At 34.3% G+C, this 23,619-nt stretch overlaps 1 protein-coding gene across 2 annotated transcripts in view; it reads left to right on the top strand.

Annotated features, from left to right (window-relative positions):
• The window catches only part of LOC115212923 (PX domain-containing protein kinase-like protein), a 60,718-nt gene that overhangs the window by 32,956 nt on the left and 4,143 nt on the right, over positions 1-23,619 (top strand). The window contains exons 8-14 of one of the 2 annotated variants that reach the window (XM_029781761.2): positions 1,787-1,911; positions 2,837-2,954; positions 5,771-5,849; positions 7,141-7,267; positions 8,549-8,632; positions 12,544-12,619; positions 16,038-16,073. In XM_029781761.2, the coding sequence (XP_029637621.1) occupies positions 1,787-1,911; positions 2,837-2,954; positions 5,771-5,849; positions 7,141-7,267; positions 8,549-8,632; positions 12,544-12,619; positions 16,038-16,045 (617 nt within the window). In that variant the 3' untranslated portion in view covers positions 16,046-16,073. The remainder of the gene's footprint in view (positions 1-1,786; positions 1,912-2,836; positions 2,955-5,770; positions 5,850-7,140; positions 7,268-8,548; positions 8,633-12,543; positions 12,620-16,037; positions 16,074-23,619) is intronic. The other variant, XM_029781752.2, reaches the window with a different exon arrangement.

The raw sequence follows: 23,619 nt of genomic DNA, 5'->3' as shown, positions 1-23,619 counted from the left end.
AATTTTATTGTGTTGCTATTATTTACAGCAGAGTAATGTATACTTTTGTTATACTTTTAATTTCCTAAATATCTCTTGGCCATGAACTACAGCATGTATGTTTATGATACACTACTCAAGATGGTTATAAATAGCTTATAACATGGAACCTTTTAACTTGCCACATACACTAATTAGTTTTATGAAGCAAATGTTTTACTTCATAATCTTTAGAACTTATCCTCAGCCTCCATGATGTAGTACATATCATCTATAAAGGTTTAATGATAATGAAAAAGGGGCTAAAGTATAGCATGTAAGTCTGTTGGGTCTACAGCAAATTTTTGTAGAAGTTATGTCAACATGAAGCATATGGTGGTGTTACAGTAGTATGAAAATTAATGTAGGAACTACACATGTGAACCTGTATAAGCTAATGAGGAAGGCTTTTATGTGATTACTTGACATTCTAGAAATAGCAGTCAAATCTTCCTCAAATCACTCCTTAGAATCTTATACAAAAAAGGACATATTGAATAATGTAGTCCTAGATACACTGCTGGTATAAAAAGATGGAATGGTCATAGAGCTGACTTAGCTAAACAACAAACTGTTTGAGACTATAGTGACTTATTCAGGCTACAGTTGCCTTTGAATGTATAAAAGATCCTGGAAGCTGAGTTACTGTATTGTAGGAAAATGCACAGAAGCTGTAGTAATATATGAACAATTGTAGTGAGGTAATGGTTATTTAGGAGCGGTAAGGAGTTGAAATAATGAAAAGAATATGAGATGAGATCAGGTGTTGTACAATGTTATGGGAATGTGTGGAATATATTCATGTTTATATAGGCGCAGAAGTGACTGTGTGGTAAGTAGCTTGCTAACCAACCACATCGTTCCGGGTTCAATCCCACTGCGTGGCATCTTGGGCAAGTGTCTTCTGCTATAGCCCCGGGCCGACCAATGCCTTGTGAGTGGATTTGGTAGACGGAAATTGAAAGAAGCCTGTCATATATATGTATATATATGTGTATGTATGTGTGTGTGTTTGTGTGTGTGTTTGTCCCCCTTGCATTGCTTGACAACCGATGCTGGTGTGTTTATGTCCCCGTCACTTAGCGGTTTGGCAAAAGAGACCGATAGAATAAGTACTGGGCTTACAAAGAATAAGTCCTGGGGTCGATTTGCTCGACTAAAGGCGGTGCTCCAGCATGGCCGCAGTCAAATGACTGAAACAAGTAAAAGAGTAAAAGAGTAAGAGTATGTTTGGATTGAAATTGTATGATATACGTGTGCAATCTTCTAAAATAGGATCATGATTATCTGAAATTGTATTGTATGAGAATATAGCTGCCCTACTTGATTGGATACTGAAAAATTGGTGGTTTGTATACTGTGTTCATGGGCAAGGTATTTAACTGTTAAATGGCTCAGTCCACCTAGTTGTATATAAGTACCACATATACATGTACAGCTCATTACTGCATATACTATAAAATCATTTCATCTACATGCTGTACTGAATTCAACTCCTACCAATACTTCTTGAGAAAGATTAGACTCTGCCAGTTTTACAGTCGCTAAAAAATACTATTTGAAAACGAAATTTTTAGTACTACACCTCTGCTCCATTGAAATTACAAGATACAAATGGTACAGTGTGCCTATATGTAATCCTAGATTTTATGCATTATGAAGCTCTCTCCTTTTTGAGGAACTTTTGCATTTTATCCATTTCTACTGTTATTTATTTCAGTTTGTTTTAGCAATACTTACACTCTTTAACTTTCTGTTTCTTTTGTAGGTCACTTACATGCTGGTAATATTGTAGTTAACAGGAACACGTGTCAACTGTTAGACCTTGAAAATTGGATTCTTGGGTTGCCGTCTTATTATAAAAACTTCTTTGTACAGTTTAAGAAACTACAGGTATTAAATGATTAAATTATTCCTAAAGTTATTTCCATTTTCCTTATGTTGGCTCCACCTATGTTACAGATGTGTTTGTGTGTGTGTGTTTATTCAAACATTTAATAATTTTAGATATTTAATCTTCTGTTATTACAAAATAAACAAATCCTCCATATGTTTCGGTGAGGACTCTTGGCTGATCAAACTGAAGTAGTCATTGAATTATAATATAAATGTCCGAGTATTCCACAGATGCTGGTGCTTGTGAAGACCTGTTGGACCAAGTGAAATTGTTGTCATGGCCAATGCCAGTGCCATCTGACTGGCACCTCTGCTAGTGTTGGGCCTCATGGAGGCAGTGATAGGTGACCAAGACATGTGGCAATATACCATGCTTGTGTAGACCTGTCAAGCCAAGTGAGACTGTGGTCATGGCGGATGCCAGTATCAGGTCATTGGCACCCGTGCTGGTGGCATGTAAAAACACCCACTACACTCTTGGAATGGTTGGCGTTAGGAAGGTGTAGAAACCTTGCCAAATCAGATTGGAACCTGGTACTGTCCCCCTAACCAGCTTACCAGTTTTCAATCAAACTGTCCAACACATGCCAGCATGGAAAGCAGTTGTTAATTGAAAAAAAAATTAATCCTCAGTCAGAATCTTTGTGACACTGTGTGACAAAGCTATCCCTTTGAATTACAGCTGTAGACCAACCAACAGGCTTCCATAGTTTTTATTTGGACAATTCTACTCACAAAGCTTTTGTAAAAGACACTTGTCCAAGGTGCAAAACACCAGGATAGGATCCTGGACCTTATAATTATGGAGCAAACTACTTAACCATTAGAACAGGCCTGTACCTCATAAATATATTTACACACACATGCATGCACACATATTTGTATATATAAATATTTAGTATTCTTTTGATATCTCTTGTAGAAAATGGAATCAATTGAAGTTTATTCATTTGGTCGTTTATTGTATGAAATGGCATTTGGTGAGCAACTTTTGAAAGCAACCTGTGACACATTCCCTCAACATTGTCCACCTGACCTACGTTAGTATTTATTGCTTTATTTACTTTATTGGCTATTTGTATTTGAAGCACACCTCCAGTCTAATCCTGACTACTACTCACTGTCTCTTAACATGCAAACTACATATCATATTCCTCTGTGACACAAATCTCTCAATCCTTACCTCCTACCCCCTCCTCTACCCACGCTCGTCTTTACTGTAATTTAACTCTAAAAGGTGGTGTCTGTGTTTTCTCAACACTTGCTTTTCTGAACTGAATTTCAACAACAATATCTATCAGTCACTCAGGCTCAAAATCTTTCTTCTCCACTATTTTGTATTACCTGTTGTAGCTATTTCTGCCCAAACTCCTCTAACCACTAACAACTGTTTATTTCTTTCATTTCACCACAAAGGTATTGTCATTAGTAAACACATCAGCTCCTGGTTCTCACACTAGTACCTCTAGTACAGAGACTGAGTCACGTACTATTCTAAATTGTTCACTAGTTGGACATCTCAAATACCTTTGACTTCTTTCTGTCCTCAATATCCTGTCATCACCATCTATGCACTAATTAGATTGTCCAGTCACTGCTTAATCTAGGCAACATCTTATGTCTTCAAATGCACACATTTCAACCCAAATACTTATGGCTTATCACAGCACTTGAATGGTTAGAGCTCTATCGTTTTATGCAAATTACACCTGTGGTATATGCATCCCTCCTACTACCAGTCTGAAACAACTTAACCATTATCCTAGGAACAGATTTTCAATTTATACAAATAATCCCAAAGACTCCAAGTTATTGACTCACATTTTCACTGTAGTAGTACAAGCATAAAACACTGCTTACACCAGTAATAATTCACCACTATTGCAGTGTCTGCTATCAAAAAAGCAAATGGTAGCTTTCAAGCTATCATACAGCTTGGAAGCTCTTCCACTTCTCAAATCGTTCTTATACTAGATTGCTCACATTCGGTAAAATACCTTTCAATTACTCTTTTTGCATACTGCATTCTCACCTCCCCATTCACTCAGTTATCAAGTATAAAATCTTCTCTGATCATTCCAACTCATTCCTACTTGTGTTCTCTCAACCTTCAAACACTACATTCCAGATTTAACCACTATCCCTGCCAAATCTCTTAAAAATTGTTTTACCTCTACTACAGTAAACCTGAATCTTTGTAAATACGCTACAATGTGTCATCCTCCAAAAGCCATTCTCTCTGACTTTGCTAATTGCCAATTTTCTTCCAACATCTCAAAGATGAAAACAGTTGTCAACAATCACTTTCTTTGGTATTGTAAACTTCTCTCCACTCATCAGTTACTAATATGGTTTCTGCAGAGCCAGCTTTACCACAATCTTGCTCGCTTATGTCACTGCTTGTCTTTTGCCATTGAGAACTTTGGTAATAATATCTGGCATGAGAACCTCCTAGCTAAATTATCTACTTCTGGTCAACTGTACTATTTCGGCTTTTGGATGTCTCTAACTCATGTTGTATCAACTTTAATGTACCTCAAGATTTGGTTATGTCTTCTTTCTGTACATTAATTACCTACATGCTGTCAATTCTAAAATGATTTCACTCTCCATGCTTCCTTATCTCTCTCCACATGAGTATCATATCAAACATGAACTGCCTCTATGAATAAAAACTTTGAGAGCAAAGAGATATGACAACTAAGTCTCTTCCACAAAGACACAATATCTTCACATGCCATGTAAACATTTCTGTCATCATCATCATTATCATCACCATACATCTATTTTTCTGCGCTAGGATTGGTTGGATGAAAATAAACGAATGATATAACAGTATGACTGTCCCATTTGAATTTTGTAGGTGTGCGTGGGATGGGGATTAATAGTAGATCAGGACAGAAGTAAACTCTAGCTCTGGAGATGAATCTCTGTTTTTGTGACCCAGTTTTGGGCAATGTTTTATATGTGCAATTACTGTAAGATATTGTCAAAAATTGCCAGGTCAATGGGAGAGCCTCTATATAGTTCCTTGATCTGCTTGAAATGGCTGCTGAATCTCCCTCAAATACTGTTTTAAAGGACATGTTGAATAACATGGTCCTGAGTTCCCAGCATGTAGAAGACAAGAATGCCTTCTTTTAAACAGAGGTCTACTTGATTGGGATTAACTTGGGGCTGAATGATAACATCAGAAATTGTGAGTTCTTTTTGTAGTTACTTTTTAAGGGATGGAAGCAGTGCTCATGACCTTTGCAGGTCATTTGGGGACTGATGCTGTTGAAATGTTCAGTTTCAATATGGTGTAAGTTGTTGTCTGTAGGAAAAACATGAGCAGGAAAAAACAAAATTCTCTCTCTCATGATGTTATCAGTTTATCTTTTTATGTTACTTTTTTTCTTGTTTCTGTAATATGTTACTAAGTTTTCACTTGGTAAAATGAGCGGTTTCCCTGAAAAAGTGTGTATTTATGTAAATGGCTTGTGGAAACTAGGACTGAAGTTCCATTACAGTTAAATAATTTTCTTTTTTGATAATATTTAGAATATTTACAAAATGTAAGCTGGTGGAATCAGTACAAGTAAATGTATATGAATTAGACAGATGTTATATATGCACCTATATAATTTCATGCTGTCTTTTTCTGAGAGTAATCCATACCTGTATCTATTACTTTCATCTTTTAGATTTTGGTACAAATAATACCAGAATTGACTGTTACATCTTTTGTGCAAAATTAGACCTGCACTGAGAAAGAAATCAGAAATTTAATTGATATTCCATTTTATTATATTTTTCTTTTTATTAATCTGAAATAGATTTAAATGTTATTAATCTATGTCTAATCTATATCCAGGTTCTGTATTGGAGCTCTTGTTGACCAGTGAAGCTTGCAAGAATGAACTTCCAACAATTAATGATTTATTGAATCATCCGTAAGTTAATTTTGATAGTACAGATTATCTAATTTTTACCATTATGCAATTGGTACTGGCAATATTTGATTGTGGATGTGTTCTTGTTGATTTGTGTAAATTGGAATTCCAAATTTCCCCATGTTAATATGAGCTGTATGTGCTCTGTACTTTTCTTTTCATTTTTCTATGTATTATCATTTCTTTCTAATCTTTGCATGTCCTCTGCATTCATGGCCCATGTTTAGCATTGCTGTTTGCATATAGGTATCATACAATCTGCCTTACACACTGAGAGAGAGGCATTTTACTACCATTAGAAGTATTATCTCCCTGTTTGTTTGCATTCTAGCAACTATGCTTTCTGAGCAACTTCCTTCACTAGTTAGTTAGGTCACCCACATAACAGAAACTTACTGCCTCCAATGATCTTTCTGGGCATTCAAGAAAATCTTATTTCTGATGTTCTTGGTGTTTATAATTTTTGTCCTTCTGCCACAAAGTCTACTTACTCTGTTATCTTCCTGTGATTCCCTTACAACACTTATATTTCCGTAATTTACATTGTATACACCATATGGAATTATTTCTGCCTACTCTTTTACTTATTAAACAGGGTTATTTTTCTGAAGGGATTAACATGTCTGTTTTTCTGCTTACTAGACCTTTGGTTTTTGCTCAGTTAACTTTAAACCCTTTAATTTCAAGTTTTGCTTCCACACCTGGAATTTCTTTTCTAATTCTACTACAGATTCAACTATAAGATTATCAATATAAAGGAGATTCCATGTCTTAAGTTCCTTTATTATGGTCTGGAGGACTATGATAAATAGGAGTGGACTGAGAGTTGAACCTTAGTGAACTCCTACCTGCACACTAAATTTGTTGCTGTACTCATTGCTAACTATCATGTTACTGACAACACTCTTTTACATGGCTTGAATGGTTCTCACTAGTCATTCATCTACTCCTAGCTTCTGAGCAACTACCATATAAGAGAGCAAGGGATCCTGTCAAAGGCTTTGTCCAGGCTGGTGAATGACAAGTAAAGTGGTTTTCTTTTGGCTAAATAGTTTTCCTGACTAGAAAGAGAGCAACATTAGTTGTACTTCTCCTTGGCACAAAACGAAAGTGCATCTCATTGGTCTCTTTTCCTAATTAGTTAGGCTACAGCTTTTTCTGTAAGTTTCATGACTTAATTTTGCAATTTGATAACCTCTGTAATTTATTCTCTCTAAGGCATCTTCTTTACTTTTGTAACAATTGACTATAATACTAATTTTATATTATATACCTTTATATTTTATTCCAGATTTTTCTCAAGTATTGTATTGCCACAGTCAGATAAACCTATTTTTAAAATACCAAGCAAATTGAAAGAGTCAATCAAATCTGCTAAAGAGTTACTGGAAAAACATTTAAAAGAAGAACAGAAACTGGTGTGTAATTTTTTAACTTGTTTTTTGTTGTCTTGCATGTCTAGTTTATCTTCTAACTCACACTACACTATCTGGACAAGCAATAAATATTCTATAGTATTTTGTAGCTATCACATAACTTTCTTTTCCTGTTGTTTAATGAGATTAGTTCACTTTTTCCCCTTACTAGGATAGAAATAATTACTTATTGTTTAACACAAAGTTCAAATGTAATTAAAGTTTAGTATTTTGTATTGTATTTATGAAAAGGATTTTCTTGCCATTCTCTATATAAGTTTTCAGTATAGAATGGAAAGCGAAACTAAATTCAAACTCTCATTATGCACTGAAATTGAAAGGAGAAAAATTTCTTTTTGTAAAGTCAACACAAGTTACTAAATTTTGACTGGATTTGGATTATTACTCTGTACTTTGCATTGAATAATAATTAATTAATTCTATTTTGAAAGGAAAAGTATCTTATCTTTTACTCATTTCAGTCATTGGACTGTGGCCATATTATATATTTATGATAGGAAGAAAGTTAAATGTCATTCTCAATCATGATTTCAAATTATGAAGGTATTCATTTCCATTTCTAATCACTGATGTTTCTATCACTGGTTGCTGGTCAGTCATGGGATCTGGCTGCAAGGTAAAATAATTCTGTTGTACAACAGATGTATCTTTACCAAGAAAAATCTCATTGATTTGAATTAACTTCTCCAGTGAAAAGCAAATAAATATTCTTTCTTTTTTTCTAATTACAAATCCATACTAGCATCAAACAAATTCAAGATTGTTAGATTTCTCTTCAGATGCCAACGCTTTCTATTAATATTTAGTACCTATAATCACTACTGCATATCTATTGCATAGAAGCAGCCAATGAAATGCTTAGGAGCATCCATCAAGTATTGGTTGTGTGGGTCAGAGCATAACACTTGGGGTATGTTATATGTATTTTGCTTGAAGGCTGTGATGGTTTTCATAGTGGTGATGGTGGTGATGGGATTGCTATTATTTTGACTTATTTTAATGTGTATTGTAGTGATATTTAAAATTAAAAACAATTTGAATGTGTTATTAGATGAATTGCAAGCAAAATATTTTAATCTTTTTCTCTCACTAAAACTATTGAATAAATCAAATTGGAATATCATAGGTGTTGATATTTTTCTTGAAATGGCAAATGAATGACTGAAGTTTTAGAATCACTTTCATATGTTGTACAGAAAACACTAACATGTAGATCATTGCAAAAATCTCTTCCTATAACAAGTCTTCCTAAATTTCCTACAGATAAATCAGTTGAAGCGATTAACAAAAGCCAAAGAATTTCACATGTCTGAAGGGGAGAAGCTAAGAAGACGAAAGACAAAGAAGGTTTGTTTATTCTTTCTTTCTTTTCTCTTTTTTCTTTTTCCTAAATGTCTCTTAAATCAGTCAATGTATACTTCAATTTTTGTGAAGCTCAGTGAAATTATTGCTCAAAAGGATGAAAGGCCAATAAAAGTGTCTTAGCCCAACTAATTAGAGAGAGAGTTAGTTTAGATGAGATGCAGTTTGGGTTTGTGCCAGGGAAAAGTACTACTGATGCTATATTCCTGGTAAGGCAGCTGCAGGAGAAATACCTAGCCAAAGATAAGCCCCTGTACCTGGCTTTTGTTGACATGGAGAAAGCCTTCGACAGGGTCCCCCGATCCCTTATCTGGTGGGCAATGAGGAAACTAGGGATAGATGAATGGTTAGTGAGAGCTGTGCGGGCCATGTATAGGGACGCTGCTAGTAGGGTGAGGGTTGGAAACAAGTACAGTGAAGAATTCCGGGTAGAGGTAGGGGTCCACCAAGGCTCAGTACTCAGCCCCCTCCTATTTATCATAGTCCTCCAGGCAATAATGGAGGAATTCAAGACAGGATACCCTTGGGAGCTCCTCTATGCTGATGACCTTGCTCTGATTGCTGAGTCGCTATCAGAACTGGAGGAGAAGTTTCAGGTGTGGAAACAAGGATTAGAATCGAAGGGCCTCAGAGTCAATCTAGCTAAAACCAAGGTCGTAATCAGTAGGAAGGTAGACAAATCACAAACGCCGTCAGGTAGATGGCCCTGCTCGATCTGTAGAAAAGGTGTAGGTAGAAACTCTATAAGATGCACCAAGTGTAAGCTATGGACACATAAGAGGTGCAGCAATGTCAAAGGAAGGCTAACTAGGAAGATGGTTTTTGTATGTGACAGATGCTCAGGAACAATAAACACTGAAAATGCTCTGAGACCAACTTCCGTCACTTTCCAGGGAGAAAAACTAGAAATAGTTGATAGTTTCCGTTACCTAGGTGACCAAGTCAGCAGCGGGGGCGCATGTGTTGAAAGTGTAACTGCTAGAGTAAGAATAGCTTGGGCAAAATTCAGAGAGCTCTTACCTCTGCTGGTGACAAAAGGCCTCTCGCACAGAGTGAAAGGCAGACTGTATGATGCATGTGTACGAACAGCAATGCTACATGGCAGTGAAACATGGGCCGTGACTGCTGAGGATATGCGTAAGCTCGCAAGAAATGAAGCCAGTATGCTCCGATGGATGTGTAATGTCAGTACTCATACTCGGCAGAGTGTAAGTACCTTGAGAGAAAAGCTGGACCTAAGAAGCATCAGTTGTGGTGTGCAAGAGAGACGTTTGCGCTGGTATGGTCATGTGGCGAGAATGGATGTAGATAGTTGTGTGAAAAAGTGCCACACCCTAGCGGTTGAGGGAACCTGTGGAAGAGGCAGACCCAGGAAAACCTGGGACGAGGTGGTGAAGCACGACCTTCGAACTTTAGGTCTCACTGAGGAAATGACTAGAGACCGAGACCTCTGGAAGTGTGCTGTGCGTGAGAAGACCCGGCAGGACAAGTGAGTCCATAACCCGTGGCCTTCTACATGGGATGGAGCCAGCCTACGTATGGATACCTTCCCTTCTTGGGACACAAAACTCTACTTGTGAAGACCCGTTGAGGCAAGTGAGGATCAGAATCGAAATCGATCAATGGAAATTGCAGATGTGTTACCAGTGCCGGTGGCATGTAAGAGAACCTTCTGTTTCGCGACCGTTGCCAGCACCGCCCTGTTTCGTGTCCGTTGCCAGCCTCGCCTGGCCCTCGTGCCGGTGGCACATAAAAAGCACCATCCGTTCATGGCCGTTTGCCAGCTCTGTCTGGCACCTGTGCGGGTGGCACGTAAAAAGCACCCACTACACTCACGGAGTGGTTGGCGTTAGGAAGGGCATCCAGCCGTAGAAACACTGCCAGATTTGACTGGGCCTGATGAAGCCTTCTGGCTTCACAGACCCCAGTAGAACCGTCCAACCCATGCTAGCATGGAAAGCGGACGCTAAACGATGATGATGATGATGATGATTATCTTAAAAAAAAAATAATATTAAAACTTTTCCCTTCACTGTTTGGAAATGTAATATACATTTACTGCCTTGTGAAACTGGACAAGTTCTCGTGTCTCTGTTAGTGATAAACTTCATGCTATGAATGGTTTACTATTGTGTGTCATCATCTGAAATAGTTGGAGTAGAATTGATCAAATATCAACTTTGTAGATATAGAAGACACTCAAATCAATCATCATCCTGTTGTTTGTTATAGGCCTCTCCTCATGGCCTTGAAGAATCCTCCTCTACTCCCTCTCCACCCCTCACCTCCAGGGTTTGATCCCACCTCTTGAGATGTTGGGTGTCCCTGTGAAATTGACTCTGGGAATGTGTATCTAATGTAGGTATGCGTATATAATGAAAACATCCGAACGTGGCCGATGCCAGTGCCACCTCGACTGGCTTCTGTGCCGGTGGCACGTTAAAAGCACCAACCGATCGTGGCCGATGTCAGACTCCCCTGGCACCTGTGCTGGTGGCACGTAAAAAGCACCCACTACACTCGCAGAGTGGTTGGCGTTAGGAAGGGCACTCAGCTGTAGAAACACTGCCAGATCAGACTGGAGCCTGGTGCAGCCCCTGGCTTCCCAGACCCTGGTCGAACCGTCCTACCTGTGCTAGCACGGAAAACGAACATTAAACGATGATGATGATGTAGTGCATGTGGGCCTTACAGTAGTGGGTCAAGTGCTGAGTGTGTATTAGAGTTAATGTGATATAGATATAAGCAAAGACAAGATGACTCATCTCTGAATTAGGCCAGTGCAATTTGAACACACTTGTATAGGGTGGAGTGGTCAATATTTAGTATTATTGCTTGTTGATTTTTGCTTTATTTATTTAATTAGGTCTTTGAGTAGGTTTTATTGTGGAATTGTTTTACTCTTTTATTGTAGTGTTTGTTGTTGTGGAGGGTTGTAACAGTTGTACTAAGAGTATTCAAGTTACATTATGTAACTATGAGATGTTAGTGTCTCATGTTCTACTTGTGGCAATTTCATATGAGAAAATTTGGTTTGGTTTTTTTCTGCACACGAAGCAATTAGAGATCAAATAATTTCATGTTCAACTTCCCTCTCTCTTTCCATATCTGATCAACTTGAATATGACATATAGCATACAATTTGACAATGACATACTACAACAAATGTCTACAACAAAACAAACAAAAATATTTGAACTCATATGAACGAATACCCATGTGAAAGCATGCAAATTACTCAATACATTTATAACATTCACTAAGTTCAAATGTGCTTAACAGAAACAAATGCTAGTCACAACATACAGAATCATTACATGACCCAAACTGGGATATGTTCCCTGTTTTTGTTATTTACAGTAGAAAATGAAAAGAGAAAATCAGAATAACATTGAACTGAAGTCTCAACTGGAAATAAATAAACAAATATACTTATCTATCTATCTATCTATATATATATATATAGAGAGAGAGAGAGGGAGAGAGAGAGAGAGACAGGGAGAGGAACAGGTGTGGTTATGTGGTAAGAAGTTTGCCTTCCAACCACATGGTTCTGAGTTCAATCCTATTGTATGACACCTTCAGCAAGTGTCTTCTGCTATACATCCAGGCCAGTCAAAGCCTTTTGGAATGGATTTGCTTGAAAAAAGAAGCTTGTAATGTATCTGTGTGAGACTGTCTCCTAGCCTTGACATCACTTGATAGTTGTCACAATCATGCAAGCAGTGTCCTCCACTCCCGGTCTTCCATGAAAGAATATCTGGTTATGATGAAATATTACCTTACTTTGAAATAGGTGAGGTTTGGTGAGCATGGAAAAGCGAAATTAAAAACAAGATGATGATGTTGATGATAATGATGATGATATATATATATAAACTCAAATTGATTTTCAGAAAGAAAAAGCTTTAGAAAACTCCAAAGACGATTCTTCAGTATCAAATTCAAGCACATCAGCTTCCCAAATTGTTGGTGAGTACTGTAAACATCTTGTTTGTTTTCTTTTGTTTTTAACAGGAAATCATCTTTCATTGATAGAGTGTAACCATTTAAAGATATCAAATATTCTGTATTATTCTCTTAACTTTTCTTTGTATGTATAGTATAAGGTTTTCTTTGTTTGCTACAGCTTGAGGTTCAACAAACTGCATTTTGCTAGAATCTAAGAGTTCCTTTTCTTTCCTTTGTGATGCCATGTGCATGGTTATCAAATAAAGTTTTAACGTTTCTAATTGTTGGTTAAATTTTGTTCATTCAAATCTAATCAAATATTCACAAAATTGTTTTTACTGACTGTAGTGACATGAATTTTATTCTTTATTCACAAGAATGGTTCACATTTGATGTAAAAAAATACGCTCTAATCCCACAAGATAAAATTTGTATCCTTTTAAAGTGATGATATGTAATGACCTTAGGGACCATCTTAAAGCATCATTAAAAGTAGTTATACAGCTTTTTAAGTTTGGTATAAAGATTATTGTTAATTATGATTTGACTATTATTAAAGAAATCCAGGATCTGAAAAAACTGTTGATGGATTGTATGAACAACAAGTAACCCATAAGAGAGTTTGACAATATCAATTGTTGTGAAGACTGAATTTTTTAGCTCTTGTCTTTTGTATGAGAATAAAGATAGAGAAAAAAGCATTTTTCTCTTTGGTTACCATCTAGCAAGAAAAACCCCAGAAGTAAAGTGTTAATCTATCAATTATAAGAGAAACACAGTTGATTAAGTAACATGATGACTAACAGTTGAATAATTAACTGTCCCTCGTGCTTCATTGTGTTAAGCACTTAGCTCATGATTTATTAATCCTTTTAGTTGTATACAAGTATCATGAGGAGGTACAGTTTACTGCTGTACACAGCAGGGCCAATAGTCTTTTATGCTTTAATCCAATTGTCTCAAGAGGTGAAAATACTTTGCTGGTCTCAGTGACAGGTTGCAGTAAAAGAAGGAACATTATAAGCTTTATTGTCCTTCTCCTTTATTTCCAGTATACTTTATATTGTGCAGTCGCTCAATTTCATCTTGTAGATCAGAGTAGACTGACTGAAAGATCTGGCTAAAGATTTTGAAAAAAATCTGCCGAAATTTCAGTAACAACACAATAACATTGCACAACCTCTTTAGCAAAATCAATGAATATCTCCTTGCTCCAGATTATCTGATTGTGTAATCATGTATTAAAGTATAGATAATTCATTAATGGACTATCAAACTACTCACCTTTTGAAATTAGAGCCTCTCAAATCTGATAAGACTTAACTGTGTATGATAAGGTCTGTGGCAAGTGTTATATACATCAAATCTGAACTACTGTTACAAAAGGATTTCTTGATAACAAAGTTTGACTTTTGTTGTAAAAATTATTCTAATCCAATACCTTGAAGAGTGTATCTATTTAAAATGAAACTTATTTTGTTAACTGCTACCCAGAAATACTGATTTGAGACATTCTTGGAGCTAGAAAATTCTTCAGATGTATTTTCAAACTTCTCTCTGTGGAATGAGAAGCTAGTTTTGCAATCATCATAAATCTAACTATTACTTCTATTGACATTTTTACCAAGACCACCATTGCCATTGGTATCATTGATGATGACAGGCTGGGAAGTCTAATATGGCTATTAAAGAATCCTCAACATTATATATTAAGCTTAAAAAGAAGCTAATATCTGAAATTGTATAGTACTACTGTGAGAAGGATGACATGGGTAATGGTAATTATAAAATGATTAATTAAAGTTTATTATATGATGATGGTTAGCAGAATGGAAGAATACAAAGAATTAAAATTACTGGAATCACATGCTATTCTTCCAGAGTTATTAGAGCAGCAAACAAAATGATTTATGGTATTTATTCTGGCTTTCTATGCTTTGAACTCAAATTCCACTGGGGCTAACTTTGCCCTTCATCCTTTTCAGGGTTGATAAAGGACCAGTCAAGTATTAGAGTTAATCTTCTCTTTATCTCTCTCAGAATTGGTCACATGACTGGGTCAAGAATGGAATGTCCACACCATGACCCCCATCAATATTTTCACCACTTTTCTATACACATATCAAAACAAGGAAGAACAGCCTTAATATTTTTCATTTAAAAATAGGAGTTACATCTCAATGATAATTTTAGTAAAGATGTCTAACCAAGGAGTTGATCAGTAGTTTTAAATATTGCTTTAAAAATATCTACCTCCAAACATTGGAACAAATACTTAAATTTGTTTTTCTATATTGAAACATTGCATCTGTAGATGACAGCAGAATAATTTAATACTTGACAGTGGCCTAAACTCAGAGCATTCCAGATTTTAATGATACCAATGTGTTTGGAGTACATATTTCATAATGGTACTTGATTAACTGATTTCATTGTAGCCAACAGTATATCATACTTACCCTGGGTTAGTACTTAACCAAATATGTTTTTTTTTTAAATATAATATTGAAAGTTTATCTTGCTTTGCCACATCTTTATGACTATATATAAAATATTGCATTCAAAATATTCAAAACCAATGTATGAGTATTACCTTTACAATTATTTACATTGGTATATACATTAATTTTTTAGGGAACTTTGCCTGACTCTTCTTGCATTGATATGAATCATTGATTTCATACTGATATCACACTCTTCAGGGTAATGTTTTAAACTGTTAATGATATATATGTTTGTCATATGTAAGATAAATAACTTTACATATTCAGGTCTAAAGCCTTCATTAAATTGACATTTTAACTGACCGTTCTCAAGCCACTGATGAGTACAATATCAGTACAATCAGCCAGAAAGCCAATTAAACAAAACCTTGATTCAGATAGTTTATCTTGTTTATCTTAAATATGACAAGCATATATCAAATTTTACAGACTTCTTGCAGTGTATTGAGTGGTTATTATGTCTTTATGCCACGTAATAGACAAAAGTTACATACATGTATGTATGTATGTATGTATGTATGTATGTATGTGTGTGTATGTATATAAATATATATATACATGTATATATATAATGTGTGTGTATGTATATAAATATATATATACATGTATATATATAATGTGTGTGTGTGTATATAAATATATACATGTATATATATAATGTGTGTGTGTGTATATAAATATATATATACATGTATATATATAATGTGTGTGTGTGTATATAAATATATATATACATGTATATATATAATGTGTGTGTGTGTATATAAATATATATATACATGTATATATATAATGTGTGTGTATGTCTATATATATATATATATATATATATATACATATATATATATGCACGTGCACACACACACATCTGTTCATATTTTGAATATATATTTTGTTTGCTGATATTTGCTAAACGGTTGTTTCATTTTTAACAGGACCTTAACAGCAGACTCCTTCAACACATTTCATAGGTATACTTCTCTAACTGCATGTTGGTGGCTCAATGTGTGCATGACTAAAAATGGTGTGATTGTCTAGTAGTTTCTTTCATTAGTAATCCAAGTAACTGCTTTTATAAAAAAATTTTTTTCTTCTTGCAGACTTTTACTGTTTTGGCACTATTTAATATAGTTCTTCAATTGTTGCAAAGTCTATAATTTGTTAGATTTTACTTTGTATGTTTGATAAGTATTCCTCATTTTTATTTATTTTTTTTTTTATCCAAGGGAAAGTTTTAAAATTTCAAAGAAGTTTTCACAGTTATCTCTTTGGCTTAATTATATTAGACTTATAGAAAAATGTATTTGTTGTTCAAGTATGAACATTTTTAGCTGGATATTTATAAATTTGGGTTTTCTTGGTAGCAAACTGCTATAAATCAAATATTGCAGTCTAATACTAAAGTTTGAAATAGGTTGATAGAAAATGGCTTACTTTCATAATCTGAAATGTGATTGGCTAGCTGCTTCCAACACATAATTGATTAATACTAAAGATAAATAAGTATCTTCTTTCAGTTCATATAACTTTATTTTAAGGATTTGTGGAAATCATTATTTTAACCCAGCTAGTGCATGAGTATATATGGTTTAGAAGTGTGAGGTAGAAGAGCTTTTTTGCTGGGATGCAGATTTCTTATATCAATTTTGATGTAGATAATGAAATTCTTGTGATCACAGGGGAAGTTCCAGTATTAGACTGTATTGAAATTGATTAATATGTCTAGCTTTACAGCACTAACAACCAAATGATTGCAATTTTGACGGGCATCCAACTGTAAAAAATCATATTAAAGCGTTCAACTTAGCAAAAGTAACTTGCTTAGAAGAATAGTAACTTTGAATAATGACTAATACAGGCTAAATAAGCCACTTTAATCTTACTGCAGGTAATCTGTCTCCTGCTATGAGTACAATGAAATGTACCCAATCCATACTATAAAGTGGCTGGGTATATAGAGGACATCAAGTCTTAAAAATCATGCCAAAGAGACTGTGACAGCAAAACAATGTGAAACCCATTTAGCCATGCCAGTATGGAGAAAGAAACAGTTATAAAACCATATTGGTATTGATAATTTTGAATGGCCCTTTTAGCAAGGGAAAGTAGTAAGCATACTTTGTTGTTCATCTGAGATAGCAGGGTTCAGTCCCACTTGCCCAATAATTTATTTGGTATGTCTAAGTGCAAACCTAGTTTAATTATTGGTAGAGAATTGAAGAATTAACATATTAAACACTGTAAATAAATGTGTGAAAAAACTGAGTGATGGACTGCAGTGGTAGGAAATAAACAGTAAAGTTAATGTATTTTGGATAAGATTGTATTCTGTAGCGAGAAGAGAAATCCAATATTTGGCTCTAGAAAATACCTATAGCAGGATTTGAAGTCTTGATTTGGGGAATCGGTAATCCTGCATCTAAATTATACATTCTTTCGTTAACCACTGTTAAAATCAATAAAGCTAGCATTAGATAATTTATCAGGTCCTCCATCTTTGCTTCCAACCTGATGTTCCTTAGTCCCTGGTGGCTCTACAGTTGGTCCATATAATCATCCAGTATTTAGTTAGGTCTCATTTAAGTTCTGAATTCAAATCCCCACTGGTCAACTCTGCTTTTCCTCTTTCTAGTATTGATAAAATAATTACAAGTCTTGAGGTTGATCTAATTGATTGTATTATCCCTTCAAATTTCTGGACATTTGCCTATGTTCGAAATCATTATTATAGTCATCAATATTGTTACAACATCGTCTTTACAGTTTGAGTTGACTTGATCTTTCATCCTTTCAGGGTCTCTAAAATAAGTACCAGTAAAATACTAGGGGTAATAAAATTGACTAACCCTCTACCCCCAAATTTCAAGCCTAGTGCCTATAGTGGTAAGAATTATTATGGTCAACATTAGTAATCTCTTTTCATTGCTGTTGCCATTACCTGTAATCATTACCATACTATTTCATTTAGTTTTACATTATTTGAAGCCAAAACTATTCTGTTACTAATTGTATGAAAAAGTCTAATAAATGACTTCATTCTTCCAGACCTGAACCAAAACTCTCAACCCATTCTTTGAGTGTTCTAATATGTTTTCATATCTACCAATCTATCTCTTATGGTGTGTTATCTTTTTCATGGTTAACCTGATTATACATAAGATTTGATATTTAAAAATAATTGTAATTGGTTTTTATTATCAACCTCATAATTTGAGATCAACATTGCTTTAATATCTACATTTACACTTCGTTTCAAGTAATTTGATTTATCATCATTATCAAGTGTCTTATTTCTGGTTATGTACATAGTACTAGGCTAGATTCAAACTGGGAACCTTTATTTCAGTGTCCAAGTTGATAAAAACATTATTGTCCTTTGTTTAGAAATAAACTATTTTGAATTTAGTTTGGTACTATGTACACATCCAGGAACAAGATATCTGATGATGACCAGACATCAAACTTATTGAAATGTGTATAGATGTAAATGTTAAACATTTTTCATCTACAAAGCTGAAGTTAACAATTTGAAAAATTACCATTTTATTAACAACTTCCTTCAGATATTTAGCCAGTCTATTCTACCTACTATGTATCTTTCTAACATGGACATTATGTTGGCTGTTTGGTACTCTCAAATGTGTGCTATCTTCACCCCTCGACCTTATCATTTTATCACTCTATACTAAAACTTGCTGATTGTTGTTCATCTCTGCAATTCCAGCCTGAATCCCCAATTTCCTGTAGTGGATGATTTTAACTCTTTATTTCACTACCACCCCTTATTCTATATGGCTGCACTATTTAAAATATTCTATTAATCTACAAAGAAGTTTCAAGTTACTTTTCTACGGTCACTTACAGTATTTTAAGCTTTGAACAATATTTTTATATATCCTCCTTAGCTGTATTTTAGACTTTAAACTTTAGCCTTTTAGTGATTTTACTGAACAGTGATTCCATGGTAACTTTGCTGTTTCAAAATTCATCCAGGTTAGCAGAGCTTTTAATATTAAAGTTGAAATGTTTGAGATTAGAAATGAGTAGGTATAAATCTAATGGCAAGAAGAGAGTGTTCTTGAGTAATGCAATTTTTGTCAGGAAAATTTATTTGTAGTTTTCGATGTGGAGAGACTTGATGGTGAGATATGATGTATATAGTAAGGAAGATAAATGTGAATGTAATAAAAGATTTGAAAAGCAACATGATGCGTACAAATAAAGAGGAGATACATTAAAGTAAAAGTTACAAATGGTGCAACAGGAATGAGGGTTTACCAATTAAATGTTATTTTTCTTCTCAATATGTTTTTAAAACATTTGTTATTGAAGAAACTCTACCATTGCAGATATGACACAAGTATTATTTTCACTTTTTTTTTTCACTAGTACAGGAAATTAATGTAGACATATTTCATATATATGACCTCTCAGTAAAACACAGTATGTTGAAAAGAAACAAAAACATTATTGGTCCTTGGCTGATATTCTTTTCTCTTCACTGTGTAATTATTTCCAGTTGTACTTTTATGGTCTTTGCTCTAACATGTAAATATTAACTTATCATAACATGTTAATATTAACTTAACTATCATAACATGTTAAGTTTTTCAGGCAAATAGCATCTCTGAATTATTCTCTGCCCAACCAAACTATGATCTTTTGCATTGTTGATGAGGTAATAATATGGCTAAAATATGTCCAGAGTTCACTACCCTATTTGCCAAAAGAAATGAAAATATTATCAGTGACAAATATTATATTTTGCCCCCTCATGCCATAATTATTTCTAGTCAGGGTTTTAATGCTCTGTGCATTAAAAAAAGCTAGTTTTACTGTGTTAAATATGTTAACACTAACTTCTACAGTAGTGTATCTGTTGTATGCCTCATTAGTTTTTCTACATATGTGATTATAAAGGAAAAGTTGAGAACTTGCTATAATAGTTTTGTAGAAACTGACAGTAATATCACCATGGATGGGTGTCATCTATGCTTTATTGCTAATATTTTGCAATAATTAATGCATTCAATAATATTGGAAAAGCAAACATGTTCTTGGTGAAATATGTATATATTTATTTATATTATTGTTGAATGATATTTATGTTTATTGTGATATATTTTTTGTCTTATTTATTTATTTATTTATTTATTTATTTATTTATTTGTTATATTACATTGAAATCAATAATATTTCTATGAATGTCTACAAAAATTATAATATTGTTTTATTTTTATCTGAATGCATCTATTATTTTTTTAAATTATTAAATTTGTTGTAGTATGTGCTCAAGAGACAATTCTTGGTTAAATTTCACTGTGAAGCACTATGAACTAATATCTGCTACCATAGCCTCAGGTTGACCTATAACAAGTGGAATTTGACTGATAGAAACTGTCTGGAAGCTTGTTATCATCAGCAACATTTTACCCCCAATTTTTCATTATTTCCTGGGTTGGACTATTCTCATCCAGCACCACATTTCACCATTCATTGCAGTCCTTTATCATCTCCTTTGTGATCTTCAGCTTCCTGAGATCAGCTTTCACCCCTTCTTCCTATGGCTTCCTTGGTTCTGTTTCCTCTTATACATAAATTTTCTTTCAGATTATTTGTGCTTCATCATTTGTACACTCTAAATTACACATCTAGTGGAGCATTCTCACTGCATTTCTTTCAAACCTTCACACATCCTTCATATTTGATACCCATGTTTTGCTACCATGCAGTATCATATTTTGTGCACAAGTATCTTATAATCTACCCATCACTCAAAGAAAAAATTCTTTGTTTATTTCTACTCCAGCTGTTATGCTTTTGGAGCACCAACCTCCACTACTAATTTTGTCACCTAGGTAACAGAAACCAACTATCCTAAGGGGCCCTCTGAGCATTGTAAAGAAGCCCTTCTCTTTGTCAATCTGCTTATGATACTACTGCACCTTAATTTACATTGGGTACACTGTATGAAATTCTTACATACCCTTTTCTGCTTATGTAGCATGGCTTCTTCACAGATGGCAGTACAATTCTGTTTATTTCTCGCTTTGCCTTTACTGTTTACTTTAAGACCCTTTGATTCTTAAATAGATTTGGCTATGAGGATCAGGCTATCAGCTGGCTGGTGTTATGCCATCTCCAATCAGGCATTCCTGATTCCCTCTTCTTTTTTCTTGTCACCTATATTGTATCCTCCCCCAATTAGTCCCACACTAACTCCTAGTCCTTTCTTCCCATGATGTCAGCTTTCTGGAATATTGCCCCTTTACATGCTTATTTTGCAACCATTTGTATCAGTTTTTACAGAGCAAAGTTTTCACCAGTTGTAGAGGCTCTGTGAAGGCTATGATTATAGCCGCTTCCTCTTGGCTGAACTAATAAAAAAATAAAAGTGACATTATAGTCTTATCTAACATTGGAATAGAATTAAAGTTAACAATATTAAGCATTATCTAATTTCTTTCATTTCTTTGTAGATTTTTATAGCATGCTGTTTTTTTTTTTAGTTTTTGATGTCTTTTTTTAAATGTGTGTATGTGTCTGAATAAATTTTGAAGATTTTGTATTTCTAATGTCTGCTTCCTAACCTTAGTAATGTGTATGTGTGTATATATAGGGTGTCTTAAGCAATTCTAACTCCACCCCACAAGATTATAAAATTCGGTGAACTGAATCTAATCTTGATAGACAAATATGTATAAATTATCTCTTGTTAAAATATATTTTGTGATGGAATAGCCATGTATCTCCTCCAAAGCAAGACACCTGTGCTTGTTCCTCTATCATACGTTAGCCCCTCAACATCCAGCATAAAGCCACCTTCCTCTCTTATATATATTCCCTGCTCCCCAAACTTAGTCATGGATACTATATCCTTTTTCTTGAACTTTTTCTCTCTTGCAAGTTACTCAGCAACTTCACAAGTGCCAATGGCACAGAAAAAGCACTCAGTACACAATGTAAAGTAGTTGGCATTAGAAAAGGCATCCAGTTGTAGAAACCATGCCAAAGATGACATGGAGCTCAATGCAGATCCTGTCAAACCATCCAACCCATGCCAGCATAAAAAATTAATGTTAAATGAAGATGATAATGATGATGATTACAGATCTAAATGAAAGCATCTTACCTACATTCTTGAAGAACATGTTATAGGAGTGGGATAATTATGATATACATTTCAGTATAAAATTTTTGAAACCATGACCAAACCATTCGACTTGGAATACTTATTAAAGGTATTATATTAAATAGAGTGGGAGGGTTATTGTTTAAATCAATAGAATATGGTAGAACTATTTCAGCATTAATGTAAATAGAAACAATCCTAGCTTTGTTAAAATATATTATATCAGAAGAATGCTATAGTTTAAGGGTGCAGTTATAGAAATATATGTTCAATTGGCTGAGGCTTAAATATTTATTACCAGACAATAATCCAATTTTTGCTAAATATCTTGTATATGCATGTATGTTTACAAATGTGCACACATACACACATTTGTATGCATGTCTGTGTCTAATGTCTACATGTTTTGTCATATGAGTATCTTTGTTACATGACAGGAGTAACCAAATTTATTTAATGTGAGTGCCATATACAATAAATTTCAAATGTCTGGAGAGTTGCAGAACATAAACAAAATTTACAAACTCATTTTTATTGTTACATATTTTGTTACAAAAAAATTATATAAATATTTTTAGAAATGCATGTGTTCAATAATTTTTATTCATCTATGTAGTTTTAAAAGCTACTTATATGTATTGGTTCCAGTAATTACAAAGGACTCATATTTTCAAAATCTTGACTGGTGATTGGTTTAACTATATTAGTGTGTAGTTAATGAATTGAGGAATATGTCAGGAAATATACAAATTTGTATTTCAGTAACATGAATTATGCTGCCTAAAGTAAGGTTTAAAAGGGAAAACAGATATATTTTTAATTTATTTATTGTCTTAGTAATTATTTACTTGAAACATGGAGATATTAAAACACAAAAAAAAAAACTTAGAAATTAGAAATATTTCAATCATATACCATCTTACAGAATTGCAGCCTTATCAGATGATACTTATGACAGACATTACAATTTTCAGGCTGTTAAAGCCATTATTTACTGCTTAGTAGAGGTCTTGTAGGTCTCTACCCTGGCTGTGAGTTATTGAAAATTTGGTTGAATACTGTCAAGGGTGTATGAATTAACTGTCTGGTTTTTATTTGTAAGGATTGTATAGTGCTTTGACTTGACAAACTTCATTACAGAGTGATTCACTGAAAATTGAAATGAATCATACTCTAGTTTTCTTCACTCTAGGATATTTTATTCCCAGAACTTATTTCCAGATTCAGTTGTACACTGAAACTTGTGGATCATCTTTAGACCCAGATCTTCTTGTAATTCCATTAGTTTAATTTCCACTGTGAATGATTCAAGTATTTGACAACCATCATTGTCTAAATCCTTGATCAGATAGTGTTCAAGAAAGGCCAAGCAGGGCTTCAACTTT

This window comes from Octopus sinensis, linkage group LG1 (assembly GCF_006345805.1).
Source record: "Octopus sinensis linkage group LG1, ASM634580v1, whole genome shotgun sequence".
NCBI classification, from domain to species: domain Eukaryota; kingdom Metazoa; phylum Mollusca; class Cephalopoda; order Octopoda; family Octopodidae; genus Octopus; species Octopus sinensis.
This window is presented reverse-complemented; position numbering and strand designations above follow the sequence as displayed.